At 60.6% G+C, this 21,295-nt stretch overlaps 1 protein-coding gene across 4 annotated transcripts; it reads right to left on the reverse strand.

Moving 5' to 3' along the window:
• Nucleotides 1–3,037: 3,037 nt before the first annotated feature.
• OPRL1 (opioid related nociceptin receptor 1) lies at nt 3,038–21,228 on the reverse strand. Of its 4 annotated transcripts, none has more exons than XM_049699825.1 (4): nt 21,099–21,228; nt 19,976–20,154; nt 5,351–5,706; nt 3,044–5,244 (listed from the first exon to the last, which is right to left on the reverse strand). In XM_049699825.1, exons 3-4 carry the CDS (start codon nt 5,694–5,696, stop codon nt 4,721–4,723), a joined length of 870 nt encoding a protein of 289 aa, XP_049555782.1. In that variant the 5' UTR covers nt 5,697–5,706; nt 19,976–20,154; nt 21,099–21,228; the 3' UTR covers nt 3,044–4,720. The 4 variants fall into 4 exon arrangements, with proteins under 4 accessions (XP_033266116.1, XP_049555782.1, XP_049555781.1 ...); XM_049699823.1 differs by lacking the exons at nt 19,976–20,154; nt 21,099–21,228 and adding exons at nt 9,880–10,143; nt 10,619–12,383 and having other exon boundaries at nt 3,045–5,244; XM_033410225.2 differs by lacking the exon at nt 21,099–21,228 and having other exon boundaries at nt 3,038–5,244; nt 19,976–21,000.
• Nucleotides 21,229–21,295: the final 67 nt, after the last annotated feature.

Raw genomic sequence — 21,295 nt, forward strand, 5'->3', positions numbered from 1 at the left:
AGCACCCCATGCCCCTTGTGCCCTTCATGCCGATGCCTGTGGTCCCCTCCCATGTCCTGCTATAGGACCCAGGGCCCTTCTGCCAGGACCTCTGGAGGGCACCTGTCACTTAGACAGGCTGGCACCTGGACCCCTTCCCCCCTGAGGTGTGGCCGGGGGGCCTAGACTCTGCCAGCAGGGGCTCCACCTGGGGGTGGGGTGGGGACACTAAGGGGCTGGCTGCTCAGAGACCATTTCTGCCACGAGTCCCTGAAGACGGCTTTGGTGGGCCTCGGCCAGGCTCCGCACTCTTGGCCCCACGGCTCCCAGCTGCTTCCAGGCCTGGAGCTCCAGCCCTGCCGTTCCGTAAGTCACCTGCCCAGCACCCGATAACCCTGCGAGGCTTATGGGGCCCCAGGTTGGTTTTAGTCCTTGTGACACGGCTCTAGTCAGTCTGTTCCGCTGGCAAGCAGGACACACCTTTCGCCACCCGGTGAGGTGGCCCCCAGGCTGCATGGCCGCCTCCCCCCCACCCGGTCACGTGGAAGAGCTCGGATCCACGGCCCTCTCCCCTTCCCTCTCTCAGCCTGAAACAACTCAGAGGCTACCTCCGTCCTGTTATCTTTCTGACCACATGGTATTAGTAAGCTATTACTGTATAAAACACTCCCCCAAAATTAGCAGCTCAGAACATTTACTAGTTCACAACCCTTGTGGGTCAGGAACCTTCCAGCAGCTCTCGGCTGGCTGCAGCTCAGGGTCTCATGACATTGCAGGCAGGACTTCAGCCGAGGTCCCAGTCACCTGAAGGCCACACCGGGGCTGGAGGAGCCGCTTCCTCTCGTGGCCACTGGCCGGAGGCCTCGGTTCCTGGCCCTGCGGGCTGTCCCCAGGCTGCTCGGGCACCCTCCAGGGCTGGCAGCGAGCCCACAGGGCAGCAGCCGAGAGAGCCAGGCGGAAACCTCCACACCTTTAAGGCCTACCTGGGAAGCCATTCTGCTTTCTGTTCCTTAGAAGCGAGTCCCCAAGTCCCACCCACACTCAGGGGCTGTGGCCACTTCTCAAACCGCCACTAGCACCCAGCCTCCCCCACGAAGAACTAGCTGTTCCCGATCCGCTCTCTCACTGTGTTGCAGTCACACCTCTCCAAGCAGCAGCCGTGATTACCTCGTCAGCGTTCATCCTGCGCCCTGCGAGCTCCTCGAGAGAAGAAGTTGCGGCTCCCACACCCCAGCTAAGACCCCAGCTGGGCCGAAGCGAGGCGTGAGCGCGCGTGGCGTGAGCGCGCGTGGCGTGAGTGCGCAGCAGCAGGGGCGGGGCTGTGTCAGCCGGAAGCCCACGGGAACGCCGGGCCGAGCAAGGGTCTCCCACCCCGTCCCCTGCAGAACATCTCCCTAGCACAGGAGGTGCCAACCAAGCCTCCTCAACGGACCGCACACTTTTTATCCCCTGGGATGGCCCCCGCCCCACACACAGCCCAGCAACGGGAGCCACCGTCTCGCACTGGGGTCCATGGTGGGGGCCGAGCAGGGGCAGGCCCAGCCAGGCGGTCCACACCCGATGGGAGGGAGGGTCTTCACGCAGGGCCCGCGACACACCAAGGGTGGGGGAGACATGGGCCAGCCAAGGTTGCGGGGAGAGGAGAGCCCTCACCGGGATCCCGCCCGAGTGAGTTGTGGACCCCCGGGAAAACGCCGCCCCCTCCACCGTGACTCCGGAGATGGACTGGGGAACGGGGAGGGAGTGTCCCCATGCCCTGGGCTTCTGGGCCCAGAGAGAACTGGCCCTCTCCTTCCACTCCCCAAATCCCCTCGCCGTGGCCCGGACCCCGGCCCCGCACCACCCGGCGCGGCCCCTGGGCGCAGCCTCCCGCGGGCCACAGCGCCCCTGGTGGGCAAAGTCCAGAGCGCCAGGCGAGCCCGCAGCTCCCCCGCTGATCCGCTGACCGATGCGCTGACCCTCCCCCGCCCGGCCTTCCCCCACTACCCCGTGAGGAAGGTTCGGCGTCCCTTCTGCGCAGGCGGGGAAACCAAGGCTCAGCGAAGCCGGGAGACTTGACCGAGCCCAGCTGGTGGGGGTTGGGCGGGGGCGGGGATTGGGGCACGGAAAGGGGCAGGGGGCGAGGTGGCGATGCAGGCTGGGGGCCGGGTCGGAGCGGTGGGGCGTGGAGGTGGGGGCGGGGCGGGGCTGGAGGCAGGGGGCGGGGTCGGAGGTGGGAGCCGAGGAGAGGTCTGGGTGCAGGTGGAGAGGACGAGCCGTGGTCCGCTTCCGAGGTCCCGCGGGCTGCTGGCCTGCCCCTCAGCCCTGCCTGGACGGGGACGAGCGCAGACGCTCGCTGTGGGTTCGGCCTGGTTGGCAGCCCGGAGCCCACCCTGAGCCGCCTCCTCCGCCAGGACCCCGCTGCCTCCCCCCGTGCTAACTGCCACTGACCATCTTGCACAGGGCGTTCCCAAATGGCCAGAAGCCCAGGAGGACATCTGTGCCCTGGAAGGGCAGTGTCGGCAGCACCAAAGTGTCCGCCGGGCCCGCCGGGGCCAAGCTACAGATGTAAATGTCGGCTGTCTTCATCCTGGTGTGTCTGCAGAGGACGGGGAGGAAGAGGCTTCATTTGGCCACCTTGGCAGACCTGGCAGCGAAGGGCAAGGGGCCATCACAGGGGGCACCCTAAACTTTCCCTTGATGCTAAATTTTTGTGTTAACAGCAATTTGCTTGTCATTAAAACTTATATAAACCCGGACATTGGCCCCTCTGCCTGTGCCCACGCACTGCGACCGAGCTGGCCCTGGATGCCCCTGCGAAGCCCCTCTCTCTGACAGGGTTGTCTGCCCGACAGTCAGCCTGGGTAGAACCGGGCCCACGCAGGAGCCAGGAGGATATCAGAATCTCAGGGCTGCCAAAGGAAGCGGTTCTGTGCATCTGTCATCAAACTCCCTTGGATCCGCCCAAGGAACGAGAAAGGAGCTAGAGCGGGGGGAGGTGGGAGTGAGGAGAACCCGTAGCCCACTGTGGGGAAGCACCCACCACTGGATCCGCCACTGGAACCTCTGGCTACAGGGGTGGGGAGTGCAGTGCTTGATTGTTTGGGGAGAAACTTTGTGCTGAAGCAAAGAAGACAGGCCCCCGGCACGTCATGAACTAGTCGACCCCTTCCCACAGTGGGACAGTCTGCCAAGCACAGAGCCAGGTGGAGAGCACAGGGCAGGTTGGAGGACGGATCTACCTACACCCCACGTGCTAATCCCAGAGAATTTACCCCAACGGCCCCCCAAAGAGTCAGAAACACCTGTTGCAAGCAGAGCGCCCTGACCAGCGTGCAGGGGGTTATTCTGACCCTCCGTCACGGCCCCTGGAGACAGTTCAGGGCTGGTTACGTGCAGGGGAAATCACACTGTCCACATGCATAGATACATGGAGACACATGTTACACCACCACAAATGCACATGTCTTTCAGCCTTGGCACAAAAATGCTGCAGCCATAGTGGCTCCGGTCCTCAGAGCCTCCCGCTGCTGGCAGCATGGACAGAGCCCCATCCTCCCCAAGGACGACCACACAAGGCCAGGGTCCCCAAAGCAGGAGAGGCCAGTCCAGAGTCAGCACCTCCTCCTCTTTCCAGGTGCCTCAGCTCACCTGGCCAGCTAGCAGGTAGAGGCAGCTCTACCACTGCAGATGTTTCAGCAGCTTGTCTGCAGGGAGAACGCTGGCCAAGTCACCGAGCTGCAGCCTCCATCTGCAAACTGGGAGGGTACTTCTCTGGATGGTCACAGCGGGCAGGGTCCCCACGGCTCAGATGGTCCTTGCAGCCTCCCTCAAGCAGGTCTGCCAGCCCCAGCTCTCCTTCCAACTCTGCATACGAAGCCGCCTCTGACTGGGAAGCTCAGGCTTCCCCCACAGATAACTGGGGGCTTGAAATGAAGCAGGGCATCAGTCACTGGGGGTGCAGGGCCGAACCTGTCCCAGCTGGCATCCTTCCAAGGCCACCAGGACCCAAGCAGGACACACGGTCCTGACAGCTGCACAGCCGCTGACCTCTGATGGAGTCTGAAAGGAGGGCTTCGAGGGACAGCCCGAGGGGGGCCCAGGCAACCCAGACAGAGCACCACAGAGCCCTCCCCACCCCACAGCTGAGGCCAGGCACGTGGGGCTGCTTCACAAATGACAGGGTGGCCTGCGGCGGTCCTCCTGACCGCCTCGCAAACCTGAACGGCCACGTCTGCGGCGCAACAGTTCACGTGTCCTGGAGGGAACAGGCTTGCTGAGAAGCCTCCTAAGGAGTTCCACTCTCAGGGCGAGTCCCACTGCCCAGGGATGCCCACTGGACTCTCCAGGCGGCGCCAGGCCCATCCAGCTGCCCAGAGGAGACACTGCAAGGGTCCATGCAGACAGCACACAGCACGAGGGCACGTGGGACTGTACAGCCGCTGTCACGCTTCCGGCTGTGTGCCCACCCGGAGACGGATGCAGCAGGGGAGAGGCCAGGACGGTCCATGAAGCTTGGCAGTGCCGGGCATGCTCACCAGTGAGTCCTGCACCCCCTCCCCGCCCTCCACTAGGAGGGCAGCCCTAATGCTCTGACCCGTCCCGTGATGTCACCAGACCCTCCAAGGCCACAGGGTGGCCCGTGGAGGCTGGTGATGCGCAGCTGCACGTCTGCCTAGAGAGCGGTGACCTGCGTGAGCTCCGTGTTTGGTGTGGATGGGCTCTGCGGGCTGACAGGCACCATGGGCAGGTCCACGCCTAGTCATGCCGGCCGTGGCACCATCTCAGAGGTCTTGCGAGCATGAGCCACATCCTTGGCGATGCTGCGCACGCGGTCTGACACCTGCATCTCCCGGCGCAGGGTGGGCGCACAGCAGAACTTGCGGAAGCAGGCCTTGAAGTTCTCGTCCAGGAAGGCGTAGAGGATGGGGTTGAGGCAGCTGTTGACGTAGCCGAGGGCCGTGCAGAAACGCAGAATGGCCACCACAGTCTCACTGCCCGGCTGCACGCCCAGCCCCTGGACCAGCACGAAGACCTGCACGGGCGTCCAGCAGCCCACGAACACAGCCACCACCACCAGCACCAGACGCGTGATGCGCCGCAGGTTCCGGTCCTTCTCGCGGGAGCCTGAGAGCAGGCGGACGCCTCGCAGCCGCCGGATCATCAGGCTGTAGCAGACGGAGATGATGAGCACAGGCATGATGAAGGAGAAGAGGAAGATGCAGATGGCAAACACGGGGCCCCAGTAGTCCTGCGGGGTGGGGATCTCCACCAGGCACTCAATCTCTGCAGGGAGAGAAGCAGGGTCAGGGAAGCTGGGCAGGTGGGCAGGGAGAGAGCCACCCAGAGCCAGGGGAGCGTGGCACTGGGGAGGAGGGTGCCCTGCACTGACCTTCATCCTCAACCTGTGCCGAGCCCATGATGGCAACGGGAACGCCGACAACAGAGGCCAGGGCCCAGATGGCCACATTGACAGCCTGGGCCTTGCTGGATGTCCGGACGTCAAGGGCACGGATGGGGTGGCAGATGGCTATGTAGCGGTCCACGCTCATGGCAGTCAGCGTGAAGGTGCTGGTGAACATGTTGTAATAGTCAATGGCGATGACCGTCTTGCACAGGGCGTTCCCAAATGGCCAGAAGCCCAGGAGGACATCTGTGCCCTGGAAGGGCAGGGTCAGCAGCACCAGAGTGTCCGCCAGGGCCAAGTTAAAGATGTAAATGTTGGTAGCTGTCTTCATCTTGGTGTGTCTGCAGAGAGGACGGGGAGGAAGAGGCTTCATTTGGCCACCTTGGCAGACCTGGCAGCGAAGGGCAAGGGGCCCTTCCTCTTGGCCATCACAGGGGGCACCCACTCTGCCCCCTGCTAAAATGTAGGTTCATGGGCCCAGCCCAATGCCATGGAGCCTGAAGGCAAGTATTTTAACAAATTCTTCAAGTACTTACAGCACACAAAAAATGGTTCGCAACCTAAAGACTTGCCTGCCTTGGAAAAGATGGGTGTGGGGTGGGGGGAGCAGAGTGTCTGCCTGACCCTGCATGAGAGCAGAAACAGGACTCATAAGACAAAGAACTTGTCCTCCTCCCTTTCAAGTCTCCCCCAAGACCCTTCTTGGACCAAAATGTTGGCCCTTCCACCACCAGAGGTTTCCAGGGGCTCCAGGATCTGGAAGAGCACGCCAAACCAGGCCTCACTGTTGCCTAGCAACCGAACAGGAGATGGTGACAGGGATGGGGCAGATGCTAATGGGGTCTCATTGTATGCAAGACCCTGGCATGGGTCTGGAGGAATTGTGGGTGCTTAACAACTACCTGCTAAACGAATTCATAGTTGTTATCATGGTGATGGTGGTAGTGTTGGTGATGGTGGTAATTATGGTGGTGGTGGTGGTGGTGGTGGTGGAGATGGTGCTAGCAACAGTGGTGGTGATGGTGGTGACAGCGATGGTGCTGGTGATGGTGGTGGTGCTGTTGATGGTGATGATGGTGGTGGTGGTGGTGGTGATGGTGCTGTTGGTGGTGGTGGTGGTGATGGTGATGGTAGTGGTGGTGATGATGGTGGTGGTGATGGTGGTGGTGGCGATGGTGATGGTGGTGATGGTGGTGGTGATGGTGCTGTTGATGGTGATGGTGGTGGTGGTGACGGTGGCAACACCAGAGACAACAATGTTCCATGTCAATTAAGCTGCCATGAAGGAATCTGGGGTTTCTTTCTGCCTCTTAGAGAGAGATTAAGAATAAGCTCAAAGAGGCCTTAATCATGACCAAACAACAAGGACAGTGATGACGGCAGATGCCTGTGCCAAGTTCTTCACTTGGATTTTAACTCATTTAAGATTCCGAAGCGCTATTTTGATGCCCAGTCTGCACAGGACGACATTCAGGCTCAGAGGATCTAAACGGTCTTCTCAAGGCCACAGAGCTGGTAAAGGAAAAGTGGGTCAAGAGAACTAGAAGAGCAGCCACAGGCAGGAGGAAAGATTTGCCAAAGCCCCATCTGACAAAGGACTGCTGTCCAGAATGCACGAAGAACTCCTAATGCTCAACAATAAGAACACAGACAGCCTGGTTAAAAATGGACCAAAGACCTTAACAGACCCTCAGCAAAGAAGACATACAGACAGCAAAGCACATGAAAAGATGCTCCACCTATGTCATCAGAGAAATTCAAATTAAAACAACAGTGAGGACTTCCCTGGTGGCGCAGTGGATAAGAATCCGCCTGTCAATGCAGGGGACACGGGTTCGAGCCCTGGTCCGGGAAGACCCCACATGCCGCGGAGCAGCTAAGCCCATGCGCCACAACTAATGAGCCTGCGCCCTAGAGCCTGTGCTCTGCAACAAGAGAAGCCACCGCAATGAGAAGCCCGTGCACCGCAACGAAGAGTAGCCCCCGCTCGCCGCAACCAGAGAAAAGCCCGCGCAAAGCAACGAAGACCCAACGCAGCCAAAGAAAAAAAAATTTTTTTAATAAAATAAAACAACAATGAGATACCAGTACATACCTATTAGAATGACACCACTAAATGCTGGTGAGGGCGTCAGAAGGTACAGCCATTTGAAAGACAGCTTGGCATTTTCTTACAAAACAGACTCTTACCATAAGACCAAGCAATCACCCACCCTTCGATATTTAACCAAAGGAGCTGAAAATATATCCACATAAAAACCTGCACACGGATGTTTATAGCAGCTTTATTCATAGTTGCTGAAACTTGGAAGCAACCAAGATGTCCTCCAGTAGGTGGATGAATAAATCAACTGTGGCTCACCCAGAAAATGGAATATTATCCAGCAGTTAAAAGGAACGAGCTCTCAAGCCATGAAAAGACATGGAGGACCCTTCCATGCGTATTGCTAAGTGAAAGAGGCCAATCTGAAAAGGCTACAGACCGTATGATTCCAACTCTGGAAAAGCAAAACTATGAACACAGTAAAAAGATCAGTGTTTGCCAGGGGCTGGGAGGTGGGAAAGGATGAACAGGCAGAGCACGGAGGATTTCTAGGGCAGTGAAACTACTCGGTGTGATACTGTAATGGTGGATACATGCCATTATATATTTGTCCAAACCCACAGAAAGTACAACACCAAGAGGGAACCCTAAGGTAAACTATGGGTTTGGGGTGATTACGATGTATCAAGGTAGGTTCATCGTTGTGAAACTGTACTATGCTGGTGGGGATGTTGATAATGGGGGAGGTTACGCCTGGGGAGGGGAGGGCAGGACAGGGACTATATGAGAAACCGCTGTACCTTCTCCTCAATTTTGCCGTGAACCTAAAACTACTTTAAAAACGTTGCCTGTAAAAAAAGAGCAGGGACTGGAACTGGGTGTTTCTGACCACGGAGGCAGTCCACCCCGTGCCACGGCTCAGAACACATCGTTCTGCCTCTGAGCCCAGCGTGCTCACAGCAGTTCCCGGCCATCACTCTCCATGGGGACTGCTTGTGGGCAAGACGACCTCGCCTCTCTGCTCTCTAATCAAGACGTGCCTCTGAGGGTTTTGATGCCCCCACGCAGAGCAGAGACCCCACAAGAAACACTCACAACCGGAAGGAGGAACAAGCCCACCCCCACCCACATTTCTCACCCGTAGCACCCCACCCCCACCCACATTTCTCACCCGTAGCACCCCACCGCCACCCACATTTCTCACCCATGGCACACCCTCCAGCCACCAAGGGGCACGTGAGCCTAGTACCCCGGGGTCAGCACTGGGGGAAGGGCAGCTGCTCCTCGCAGCCCCTTGTCTGAGCACACACATGACACACACCAGCACATACAAATGTACAAGGGCATGCTTACACACATGCACACAAGGACACAGCCACAAGGGCGTGCGCACATGCACACATGCAGGTGCACACGTGTGCGCGCACATACAAAGCACACATGTGTGCCCGCATGCACACGTGTGTGTTCACACTCACGCATTCATGCCCGCACTCAGATACATGTGCACACATGTACATGCTTGCACGTATTGTGTCCATGCACACAGATGTATGTACAAGGTGCAGTGTACACACGTATATGCACACACCCAGACATGCACACACTCACACACGTGTGCACATTCACACGGGTGCACACTCATGTGTGTACACATTTACACGCTCACATGCATGCGTACACACATGTATACACGTGTGTGCACACGTGCATGTGTCCCCACGCCGTCCCGATGCCATCCCCACACGCTGTTCTCACCCTGTCCCACATTCCCCGCATGCTCTTCCCATTATACCTCCCCATGCCATCCCCACGCTGTCCCCACGCTCTCTCCCACGCTCTTCCAACTTTGTTTCCCCATGCTGTCCCCTCATGCTGTCTCGGCCATCCTTCCACAATGTCCCCACACCATCCCCCATTATGTCCCCCCAGCAGCGTGGCTGCCACCCTTGACCGCACAAGCGTTCCCATTCTGAGCACCAGCAAATGCTGGAATCGGCCCAAACACCAGCGGTGAGCACGGAGCCCCGGAGCCGAGGAAGGGGCCTCGTGAAGCTGCCCCAGCACCGGGCCTGGACGACGCCGACAAGAGCTGCCTTCCGGGATCACTGTGGGGCCCGTGAGGTCCTCACGCGGCAGCTGGGCTGGGAGCCTGGCGCACGGCTCAGATGGCGCGTCATCTCTCAGGAGTCAGGGTGGCGCTCCATCTGGGACAGAGCTGCGCCTCCTCCCACACCCGGGCTGGACCCTGCCTCTCCCTCTCCCCCAGCCAAGTGCCTCTGCCCTCAGGAGCTGAGCCACCAGGGCCTCAGGACCGACCCTGCCCAGTGACAGGGGGCCAGGAATTGAACAGGGGGTGGGAGATCCCCGCGTGCCAAGCCTGCCAGAGCAGCCCCTGCTCCATGCCCTCGGCAAGCTGCTCGGGACCCACCGGTGGGAGACGGGGGGCGGGGGGGGGTGCCCAGCCTACCTGAGGATGACATACATGACGAGACAGTTCCCCAGCAGCCCCCCGACGCACACAGCCAGGTAGAGCCCCACGATGGTGACCTTGAGCCCGAGGGGCAGGAAGGCGCCGTGGCTGGCATTGAGCATCAGGTGCGGGGGCAGCAGGCTGTGGTTGGGGCTCAGGAGAGACAGGTTGCCCTGCAGGTGGCCGCCGTAGAGGACTTCCCAGAACGGGGCAGGGAAGAGGGACTCCATGCCCCGCCCTGCACGCAAAGCCCCACGGTACCTGGGGAGGCACAGGGACATGTGAGCGCAGCACCCAGCACCCACCCGGCCCCAGGCCGCAGACACGGAGGCACGTGCGTGTGCACACACACACACACCGGGCACACGGAGACATGCAAACGTGTATGCCAGGGACGGGGCACACGTGCACACACACAGGGACACAGTCTCAGCTGGCCTGCGGGCTCCCACATGGGATGGCGGATGCGCTTACACAGCGGGATGTGTCCACCATGGGGGCTCACAGACACACAGCACGCGCACACACACACACACACACACGCACACACAGATGCCCAAAGCTGCCCTCGGGCACACGCAGACACAAAAGGGACCAAGACACACCCAGAAACACCTGGAACACTGGGCACAGGGCAACCGAGCACAGGGCCTCCTCCTGCCCCTCCCCAGCCCTGCCTGAGAGCTGCGGCCACCACAGGTCACCTCCACGCCAGCCCCCAGCGGCTCAGTCTTACCTCGGTGACCTCCGTGGGAGCTGGGACCCCGGAGGCCCTAACCCTCGGCCTGCGGCAGAGCAGGGCTGGGAGCGCCGGCCCGACTCAGCTCTGGGTCTGGACGGCGCCGCGGCTGCCGCACGGTGGCAGCTGCTCCTTTTCCTTCTCAGACGCCAGACCAGACGCAGCAGCCTGGTGCACGGAGCTGGGGGAGGGGAGCAGGCTGCGGCTCCAGGGGGGCGGGGCCGTGCAGGATGGAGGAGGGGGCCCCAGGCTGGACGGGGACAGAGGCAAGGACCAGGGTGCACCCTTAGAGATGAACAACAGAGAGGCTTGGACCCACAGAGCCCAGACGGAGACAGGCTCGAACACATGGACACAGGGATAGAGGTGCACATGAGAACTCAGACACGTGGACGGACACACACACACACACACACACACACAAGGACGCACAGGGACTCAGGGACAGACACATGGAGACACAGGGACAAACACACAAGAACAGACACAAAGGACATGCAGAAACACACAAAGACATGGAACGGAGACTCGGAGAGACACACACAAGACAGAGACAGACGTGAAGCCGCATCTCACTCAGAAGCAGGGCCTTGGACGGACTCAGACCTGCCCCAGCCGGAGTTCCATGCCCAGAACAGCGCCCCTCAGCTGGGATCCCAGGGCAGCTGAGCCACAGGGGCCGCCGGTTGGGTGGCTGGGGCCCTGCGCAGCCAGCCCTGAGCAGATCAGAGCCTCATAAGCAAGCAGGGTGTCTGGACGGTCCAGCGCGCCCCACGTGCCTCCTGGGTGCCAAGCCTGTCCACCCCCACCACCCCTGACTGTGGGCCTCGGCAGCACCTCCGTGCCAACAAGGGCACCTCAGCAGCGTGAGGCCACCTGTCAAAGGGGCAGAGACAGCGTTCAGAGCCAGGTCTGTCTGCCACCTGAAGACCCAGCAAGGGCGCCTCTGCTTCAGCGGATGGGTCCCTGAACAACATCTGAACATCACTGCCTCACAGCCTGGGCCCCCAGCACCCACACGGCACAACATGGAGCTGCCTCCTGCCCATCCCTGGGGGCACATGCCTCGTGGGTGACCCTGAGCTGAACTGCCGGCCCCACCCAGTCAAGGGGTCGTTCTTCCTGCCCGGGCTCTGCCCACACAGCCCAGCCCCTGCTTGGAGCATCTGTCTCCAAGGATGGGGACCTGGTTGCTAGGCGACTGGCAGCAGCGTCGCTAGGATACCTGGCGAATCAGGAGAGGACAGAGCAGGCAAATACCCTAGGGCTCAGCATCCCAGGCTGTCCCCCAGGACTTATCTCTGCATCTTCACTGCAGTCGACCCAGGGACACGTGTGGAGACATGGGGCACATCCGCAGAGGCACTCAGGACACAAAGACTCACAAAAACACACACAAAGATGCCCAAGTAGGCACACAGGTAAACAAACAGACGTGGGTACGTGCTCAGAGGACGCACAGACACTCGAAGGGACCCACAGACGCATGGGCCACACCCACGCAAACCCACACTAGGGTGCACGTGAGGCACAAGGTAGACGCGGGAGAAGAGGCAGAGCAAAGCCTCAGACGCCCGGGGGACACACGTGCACCACATTCTCCAGGCAAAGCTCGAAGCCCCATCCCATTGACCTTGGGAGCCCCAGCAGGGCAGGAACCCCAGGGGCTCGCCCTCCTGCAGTCTCCCCGACCTGGGCTCCCCGAGGTCTGAGCAGCCAACCTCAGCCCCTCCCACCCCCACTGCCTGGGCCCACCTGCCCGCCAGTTAAGGGCGGGGCTAGGAGGCTGCCTTGACGCTGGGTGTGAGTTCCAGTCTGGACAGACCTCCCGTGAGGACACATCGTGGGGGGCCAGGCCAGGGTACTGATGACACTTCCTGGGGATGGTAGCCCCCAGCCCTGGACCCTGCAGCATTCCCACAAAGGGGGCCTGGCCCAGGAAATGGCCCAGCCTCTCTTGAGCCCTGTACGGCCAGGATAAGACACAGAACATATGTGTTACACATGGGGCAGCAGGTAACACGTGTGAGCATCTGTATCGAAGCAAGACAACCTCAAGCACACACATCATATGCAGGCAAAACAAAACATGCAAGGGTACCAGCGACAGCCCAAGACACGCAGCTTACGTGAAGGACAGCACAGAGCACGGGTCCGCCACATATCAAGTGACAGCCTGACCAGGGCTACACTTGGAGGTCACAGGCCTTCCGGGCAGGACCCAGGTCCCAGAGTGCCGGTGACACCCACAAACTGGGGTGAACGCACCTCACCCTTGCACCCAGTGACTCAGGGCCCGTCAACGCCAGATGCCACACTGTCTGCTGCCCCTCGGTCCGCATATGCTTTGCCACCCCCCACACCCCCCGGAGTAGGGCACGGGAATCAAAGCACAGTCGCCAGCAGCCTCACCCAGAACAGCCATCCCCAGGGAATTCAGTCACCAGGCCAGTTGTGCTGTTGAAAAGTAAAAGCAATGGGGCTTCCCTGGTGGTGCAGTGGTTAAGAATCCACCTGCCAGTGCAGGGGACACGGGTTCAAGCCCTGGTCCGGGAAGATCCCCACATGCCGCAGAGCAACTAAGCCCGTGAGCTGCAACTACTGAGCCTGTGCTCTAGAGCCCGCGAGCCACAACTGCTGAGCCCGTGTGCCTAGAGCCCGTGCTCCGCAACAAGAGAAGCCACCGCAATGAGAAGCCCGCGCACCGCAACAAAGAGTAGCCCCGCTCGCCGCAACTAGAGAAAAGCCTGCGCGCAAAAAGAAGTAAAAGGATTTTCATAATTCTGGGCTTCTTCATAAAATATTACTTCTTCCTTGTGATTTTAACTTCCTAATATTTACACACTGTGACAGAATTGTAGATTTGCAGTATAATGTTAAATTTTGCAGTCATTTAATAATCCTTATTGATATTATTTTGAAGTTTTCAGGTCTTGGCGTCGATCAGCACGCTCTTAGATCTCAGCATTTCCATCAGCCCTTGAAAAACACATGAATCCTGGACACAGAAACAGGCGGGAGACGTGGCCCAGGGCCTCACAGTGGCTGGGCCCCAGACACAGGGAGCACCTCTCCTCCCAGGGGAGCTGTTGGGGGGGTAGAGAAGCAGGAAGAAGCTCCGCTCAGGAATGTGAACTATGCCAACACCAGGCCCTCTGGGAGTTAAGGAGGAGCAGGTGTCAAAGGTTTTCAATCCTACAAAAACAGAGGGAAAGTTACAAGTCCCTTCCTGCAGGAGAGTGCGCCCATTCTCCCCCTCCCCCCATAACTCCCACTCTTGCAAGTCACTTCCCCCCTGCATCTCCCTGGCCAGGATCCTGGGAAGCTAAGAGGAGGGCCCAGACTCCTGTCTCAGAGAACTCACTCCTGTGGGAGCGCAGAGTGAGGGCCAGAGGTGGTGCTGGCCTGGGCTGCGTGTATCCAGGAGGACTGCTTGAAGGAGGCAGGTCAGCCTGCCTAAGCCCTCACTGCTTCTTCTGGAGCCCAGAGACCTTTGCCTTCAAAAGCTCCTCGGTGATGCTGAATCCCAAGGCCCAGGCCTCACCCTACAGGCACAAGCCCTGAGGCAGCCGGGGGCGGGAAGGGGAAGCATCCAGGGAACAGCTCCTGCAAAGGCTTGGGGGCTGGAAGGATGGGCAGTTGCATGCAGCTTTGGGAAGCGGGGGACGGCATGCCAGCTCCCGAGATATGGGACCACAAAAGCGAGGGGGCGTGTGTGTGCATGTGGCTGATTCACTCTGGTGATGTATTAAAAAAAACCTTACCCTCTCACTGGGAGGCCAGAGCAAACTCCCAAAAACAATGGCAACAGTCAACAGCCTCCTTCGGAAAGGCCAGAACCTCAGCTGAGACGCCACCCCCAAAGCCAGGACAGTCTCTCCCCTCAGGGACTCAGGTCGTGAACTCCCAAAACGGCACCATCCATGGGCCTCAGTGCCCACCTTGGCACATCCATGAATGAAGGGAAGAGGCATGTCTACACTGTGGGAACCACCAGTACATTAACAAATTCTGGACTTAACGCACTGATTCTGGCCTAACATCAACTGTGGAATGAGTACATGGATTATGGAACCCAGAATAATCTGATGAGTGCATGAACAAATTAAAGAATTAATCAATTAAGCGAATCAGTTCTAAAATATTATGAAATTAACAAATGCACAAATAAATTACAGAAATCTAGGACCCAGGACCCAGAAATCAAAACCCGAGTCTGGGGACTTCCCTGGTGATTCGGTGGTAAAGAATCTGCCTTCCAACGCAGGGGACGCGGTTTGCTCCCTGGTCGGGGAACTTAGATCCCACATGCCGCGGGGCAACTAAGCCCGCGCACCACAACTACTGAGCTCTCAAGGAGAGAGAGAAAACGCGCACACCACCACTAGAGAGAAGCCCGCGTGCCGCAACGAAGAGCCCACGCGCCGCAACTAAGACCTAACACAGCCCAAAAAAAAAAGAAAGAAAGGACTTCCCTGGTGGCGGAGTGGTTAAGAATCCACCTGCCAATGCAGGGGACACGGGTTCGAGCCCTGGTCCAGGAAGATCCCACATGCCGCGGAGCAACTAAGCCCGTGCACCACAACTACTGAGCCTGCACTCTAGAGCCCTCGAGCCCCAACTACTGAGCCCCCGTGCCACAACTACTGAAGCCTGCGCACCTAGAGACCCTGCTCCGCAACAAGAGAAGCCACCGCGATGAGAAGCCCGCGCACCGCAACGAAGAGTAGCCCCCAGCTCTCCACACCTAGAGAAAGCCTGGGCGCAGCAACAAAGACCCAATGCAGCCAAAAATAAATAAATGAATAAATTTATTTGAAAAAAAGAAAGAAAATAAATAAATATTTAAAAAAAGAAAACAAAACCAATGGTCTAAAAAAAAACACCACCCCTGTTCTTACACCACCCCTGGAACCCCCAGACTTGCCCTGGAAGAGGTGAAGAGTCCTGAGTTCTGCTGTGGGAGGCCTCGTGGGCCATGAAGAGGGGGAAGGGGCTCAACCACGAAGGTCTCCTCAGATCTGCGCCCCCTGACCCCAAAACTAGCCAGCAAAGACCTCTCCAGCCAGGAAGCTGGGCCCACAGCCCGCAGAAGAGTGCGTTTGGGGCTCTTCAGAAAAGAAGGAGAGCGCACCCGGGCTGTTAAAGCTGAGGGTCATCTCCCTCGTGGTCCTTGACAGCCGGGAGGTCCCGGGGCGGGGCATCTGGCCGGGGACCTCGGTGCACTCGGACCGAAGTTCTGACCATGCACCTCCCCGAGGGCTCGCCCCGCCCCCGTTGGCTTGGGGGAGGGGCGGGCCTCCTGGTTGCCGAGCAACCGCGTCAACAAGTCCCAGAGAGTCTGGGCTGAGTTGGAGGCCCAGACCCGAGAAGGCAGAAAGTATGGGGTGTGGAAACGGGAGGCAAGGGCCGGGCGCTCGACCGCCGCCGCTAGGGACGGGGCGGGGGAGGGTGCGGACGCCAGCCTCTGTCCCAGTGTGGGCCAGGACCCGGCCCAGGACCTGGGGTCCGGGGTCTGAGGTGCTGTGGGCTGGGCCGGGCAAGGAAAGGAGCCCTGCAGGGCTGCACCGGGACTTCCGGGGTGTTTCCCTCTCCCACCTCGGGGGCCCTTCCCCCTCTACCACCTTTTCCCTGGGCTCCTCTCTCCCTCACTCCATCTAGACCCAGCGTGGGACAGGCTGGGGGGATGGCGTCTCCCCTGCAGCAAGCCAGCTGTCCATTCGACTCTGAGACTCCGCCGCACACAAGTGAGACCTCCCACAGACACACAAACGGACCCACACAACATCAAACACACACACATCTCCCAGAAAAGCATGAGTCCTCTGCCCAAGATATAATGAAGGCCCACCCCCGCCATCTCCAGCCCCTAACACTAAGACAGAGAGGTCTGAGGCCTACGCAGACATGGGGGACGGACACAGCGAGGGTCCTGGCATGGGAGGAAGTGTCCTCCTAGCCTCACCCAGAGCAGTCTCTATCTGTCTCCACCCCTGGGTAGTGCCTGAGGTCAACTCAGGGGTCTCAGCATTTTCCCAGTGCGGGAGAAACAGCCCGTGGGCAGGAAGGGAGTGGATCCGAAAGTTCTAGCGGAATGCAGGAGTGAGTAAGGAGGCTGAGCTGACCGGGACGTGTGCGAGGTTGTGGCAAAGGTGCAGAGACCAGAGGTGCGGGCCCTAAGGCGGGCTGCACAGGGTCCAGAGGGGCCGGAGCTGGGAACCCAAGGCGGGGCCGGGTCAGACCGAAGGAGCGGGCGCCAACGGGACATCGGGACATCGTCTTCCCTCGGCAGGGCCCGAGGATGCAGCCAGAGCCGGCGAAGGGACCGCGTGCAGGGTCCCGCGGGAGCGAGTGGGTAAGGGCGCGCAGGGCGCAGGGGCCCGCGTGAGGTGTGCCAAGGCGGAGTCCCCGACGCCGAGCTGGGCCCTCACGCCGGAGGGCCTGGAGGCCATGCGGCCCGCGCAGCGCCACAGCCACCTGCTCTTCGGCGACCTGCTGGAGGACGTGGGCGCGGCCGCTTCCGTCTTCCCGAGTGAGTCAGCAGAGCTGGGGTACCGCATGCCTGACCCGCGCGCGTGGACGCTGCAGCTCGAGACGCCCGCGCAAAGCCAGGACCAGGTCCTCGGCGTCCTCAAGGCCGCCGAGGCCCGCGGCCGAGTCCGCGCTCTCCGACTGCGCTACGCCCGCCTGCGGGTGAGGCAGGGGCGGGGCCGGGGCGAGGAAGGGACGGGGGACCACCCGGCCGGGGGTTCTGAGGGCGAGGCGGGGCCGCCCGTCGCCAAGGCTCCGCAACATCCCCGCGCCCTGACCCCGGCACCCGCAGGCGGAGGAGATCTCGCTCCTAATCCTGCGGCAGAAGTCCGCGCGCGCCGCCCTCAGGCTGGAACTGTTCCTGCCGCCGCAGCTGAAGCCCACGCGGATCCCAGACCCCCTAGACCGTCGAGAGGTGACTGCGAGCCCGGGAAGGGCCGGGGAGGGGCGGGGGCCCGCCCTCCGCCCCGCACACCCGGCCCCAGCACCTCCTTCCCCGCAGCGGAGGCGCGTGGAAACCATTCTGGAGGAGAAAGTCGATGGCAGCATCTTCCCGCGTTGATGGCGACCCCACAGCGCACGACTGTGCCCCACCCTCCTACATAAAGTTCTCACTTTCAAAGCGCCCCCTGGTGTCTAGGCTTCCTTTCTCTAGGTCCCCTGGGAGGGAAGGGGGAAGGATGGATGCATCCGATGTCACAGGCATTGGGGTACTCAGAGTGCAGCTCCTCCAACAAAGTGGAAAGCTACAAGCTGGCTGACATCAGACTCACAGGGGGCAGGGACACCCCGAATCCCCCAAATCCCACGCTGCCCCCATCAGGCAATCTGGTGCCCTGTGAGTCCGTGGGAGCCCCCAGCCTGGGTGTGATGGGAGGAAGAGCCTGGCCCAGCAACAGTCACACCCCCAGAGGTAAGGGCGGCCTCGGGGAGAAAGTGGTACCCAAGCAGGACCCCAGACTGCAGGTCATTCCATCAGAGGGTCAGCGAGGAAGGTGACATTCTGGACAGGAGAGTGACTGCAGAAGCCAAAGCTGGCCTTTGGACAGTCAGCCATGCCTGGGAGACCCTCAGAGGACCAGGAGACTGGGGAGGGGGAGACCCTTCAGGCAGAAATCACCCTCGGGTCTTCCTTCCTATCTTGATAATCCTCCTCTGCCCCTTTGATCCCCCTTACTGGACCCCACCACCACCACACACACGTACACACACGCACAGAGGACAGGAAGGACACCGCCCCTTTCCATTCTGACAAACCCACATCCTGCAAACCCTCTGGATTCTGAAGAACCTCCCATGTTCTGGACAGATCTCCCCTTCGAGAACTTACTCTCCTGCCCAACACAGGCTCTTCGCAGAGACTGAGATTTCTCTTAGCCAGCTCTCCCTTTTCCTCCCTCCCAGCAGTCCAGCAGGCTACAGAGCGGGGGGCCTCAGACAAGGCCCTCCCCTGCCAGGAGCCTCTGGCAGAGTTGCCAGCCTGCAGCAGAGAACTGGTCCTGGAGGGGTGGGCCCTCTACTGGCAGAGGTCAGAGCTGGGGTCCAGCAAGGAATCCTGCTCTGTGGCGGCCAGTGCCCTCCCTGACGCAGCTCAGAATGGGGACCTGAGCCCTCTGTGGCCTCAGCAAGCCCTTCCCCTCACAGGACCCTTCGCCTGTTCTGCGTCGTTGCACCCTTGGCGTTGATCCAAGCCCAGAACTGTGTGTGGAGCTGGAGACTGGAAGCTCCATGAGGGAGGGGGAGCTCTCTATGGGGGGGGATGCGGGGGGCGGTTCAGGCAGGTAGGGGAAACAAGGAACAGGGGAAGAGAAGGTGGCTCGGGCGAGGGGAAGGAGGGCATCAGGCAGGCACTTGAGGACAGAGGATGAGAGAGGCACCCACCGCCCCGAGGAGGCCAGCAAGAGGGCGGCCTCACAGCTCTGCACCAGGCGTGGGGCTGGCACATGGGCACCCTTTGATCCCCACACCAGGGAGGGGTCCTCGGTCTGCAGAGAAGGCCCAGGAAAGTGGCCGAGGACAATTCTGCAGGGCCTGAAGGAGGCTTCTGCTATGGGAAAGCAAAGTATGTAGGCCGCAGCCCAATGTACTGGGGGCTGGGAGCTCATGCTCTAGACAGAGGGTCCTGGGTTCAAATCCCACCCCCAGCATTACCTGCTGCACAGCCTTGAATGAGCCCCTGCCCGGCCCACCTGGTTCCTCCTGTGGAATACGGGATAGACTCCCCAGAGGAAGGGCAGAAGACCCAGGAGGGCCGAGGCAAGGGGCACGGAGAGGCCTAAGTGGCCGGGGGACATGCGGGGGTGGTGAGAGGAAGGACAGTGTATGGGGGGCTGGGAGGGGGAGGGGAGGGCCAGAGAAGCGTAGAGTGTGGCCTGAGTGGAAGAGAAGTGCGCTGACCCACACCCGCATCCAGCTGCCCCACGCGTCTCAGGAGGCGGGTGAAGATGCCACGTCAAGTACCATGGCGTAGGCAGGGCTGTGTGACCTTGACTAAGCTCTGGCCCGTCTTTGAAGGACCCACCTCCCGGGACTGTTATCTAAGCTAAATACGAAGCAGCCACCTCCCATCTGGGCAGGCTTCCAGCCTCTGCCCTGTCCCAGCCAGGCTGTCAACATGGCAGCCAAGCCCCCTGGGCACAGGGCATCAAGACGCCCCCCGGACTGCAGGGCCCCTCTCTCCTCCCTCACCTTGGCCCGCACCCTCTTCAGCTCAGCTCCTGCCCTGCTGCCCTGCCAGCGGCTCCAGCTCCGTCCCGTGCTGAGCAAGCGGTAGCACTGAAACGCCCCCCTCGTCGCTCTGTGGTTCTCCTTAGCTCTCCTCACCTCTCACCCAGTCTGCAAGTCCACTTCTTGTCTGCTCCGGGGCTTGTCTGTCCTGCTCGCTGCCAGGTCCCACTGACTGGCACACAGGGGACACGCAGACATTTGCTGGATGAATGAGGAGCGCACGTAAAATCTCCACTGCCCTTTATGCCCCCTAGAGTGCGGAAGACAGCGAGCACCTGCAACCCGAGCAACTGTAAGGCACTTTGTGAGCGGGCCCTGGGCGCCGCGGACAGGAGCTGCGTACGGTCGGGGGCCAGGGCCACGCAGACACTGGCCCAAAGCATGCTGGGATAAGGGATTTAACTCACAGGCCAGGGGGACTCAGACACTGCAGACCACTTCCAGAGCAGGGTCACGGCCCCCCAGACACTGGCCCAAAGCATGCTGGGATAAGGGATTTAACTCACAGCTATACCAGGTCATAAGATTGTGAGCGGGCCCTGGGTGCCGGGGACAGGAGCTGCCTACGGTCGGGGGCCAGGGCCACGCAGACACTGGCCCAAAGCATGCTGGGATGAGGGATTTAACTCACAGGCCAGTGGGACTCAGACACTGCAGACCACTTCCAGAGCAGCGTCAGGGCCCCCCAGACACTGGCCCAAAGCATGCTGGGATAAGGGATTTAACTCACAGCTATACCAGGTCATAAGATACGAGGAGAGTTGTCCGAAGAGAAGGGACGGGCATTCGTGGCAAAGGGGAGGTGTGGCTTTAAACTGTAGAACATCTGGGGGCAACTGGAGGGGTTGAAAGGGACTCAGCCAGGCCCCGCAGACAGGGACATTTGGCGACCCCGGATATAAGAACCAGTACCCCCGGCATCACTGGCACCGAAGCCCAGGAACCCCCTTCCTTGGGAAGTCCCCTACAGCACGGTGACAGCGCGCCCTTAACCCTATTTCACAGGTGAGGACACCCAGTGCCAGAGAGGCTAGGGCCAGGCCGGGACTGACCACGGGGGACAGTCCTTTCCAGGGGGCCTCTCCCTCGAGCGGGGCAAGTAACCTATGGGGACGCCCCCCCCCACAACCTCCACCCCACCCCACCCCGTAACGGCAACGCTGGACCGGCCCTGCCGAGCAGAGCTGGGGCACGGCCACACCCCCAGCTGCCGCAGTACCAACTCAGCCGCCCCGGGGGGCCAGAGGCCCCATCATCTGCACAGGCCATCCTAAGCGACGGTGGGGACGGAGGCGCCGCGCTCCTGCGCGCGGGGCGATGGGGAGTGGGCGCGTGGGGCGAGGAGCCGGCCGAACGCGGGGCGGGGCGCGCCGGGCGGGGCGGGCCGGGCCGGCGTCTGCCCGCGCGAGGAAGTCC

Source organism: Orcinus orca, chromosome 16 (assembly GCF_937001465.1).
Source record: "Orcinus orca chromosome 16, mOrcOrc1.1, whole genome shotgun sequence".
Taxonomy (NCBI): domain Eukaryota; kingdom Metazoa; phylum Chordata; class Mammalia; order Artiodactyla; family Delphinidae; genus Orcinus; species Orcinus orca.

Bases quoted from the DNA above. Each gene is read 5' to 3' on its own strand.
- OPRL1 (XM_049699823.1), bottom strand. From the start codon at position 10,995: ATGTGCACCTCTATCCCTGTGTCCATGTGTTCGAGCCTGTCTCCGTCT. The intron at 10,144-10,618 runs GTAAGACTGAGC...GTGCCTCCCCAG, and splicing joins CTCCCACGGAGGTCACCGAG to GTACCGTGGGGCTTTGCGTG. The intron at 5,707-9,879 runs GTAGGCTGGGCA...TCCTCTCTGCAG, and splicing joins GTCATGTATGTCATCCTCAG to ACACACCAAGATGAAGACAG.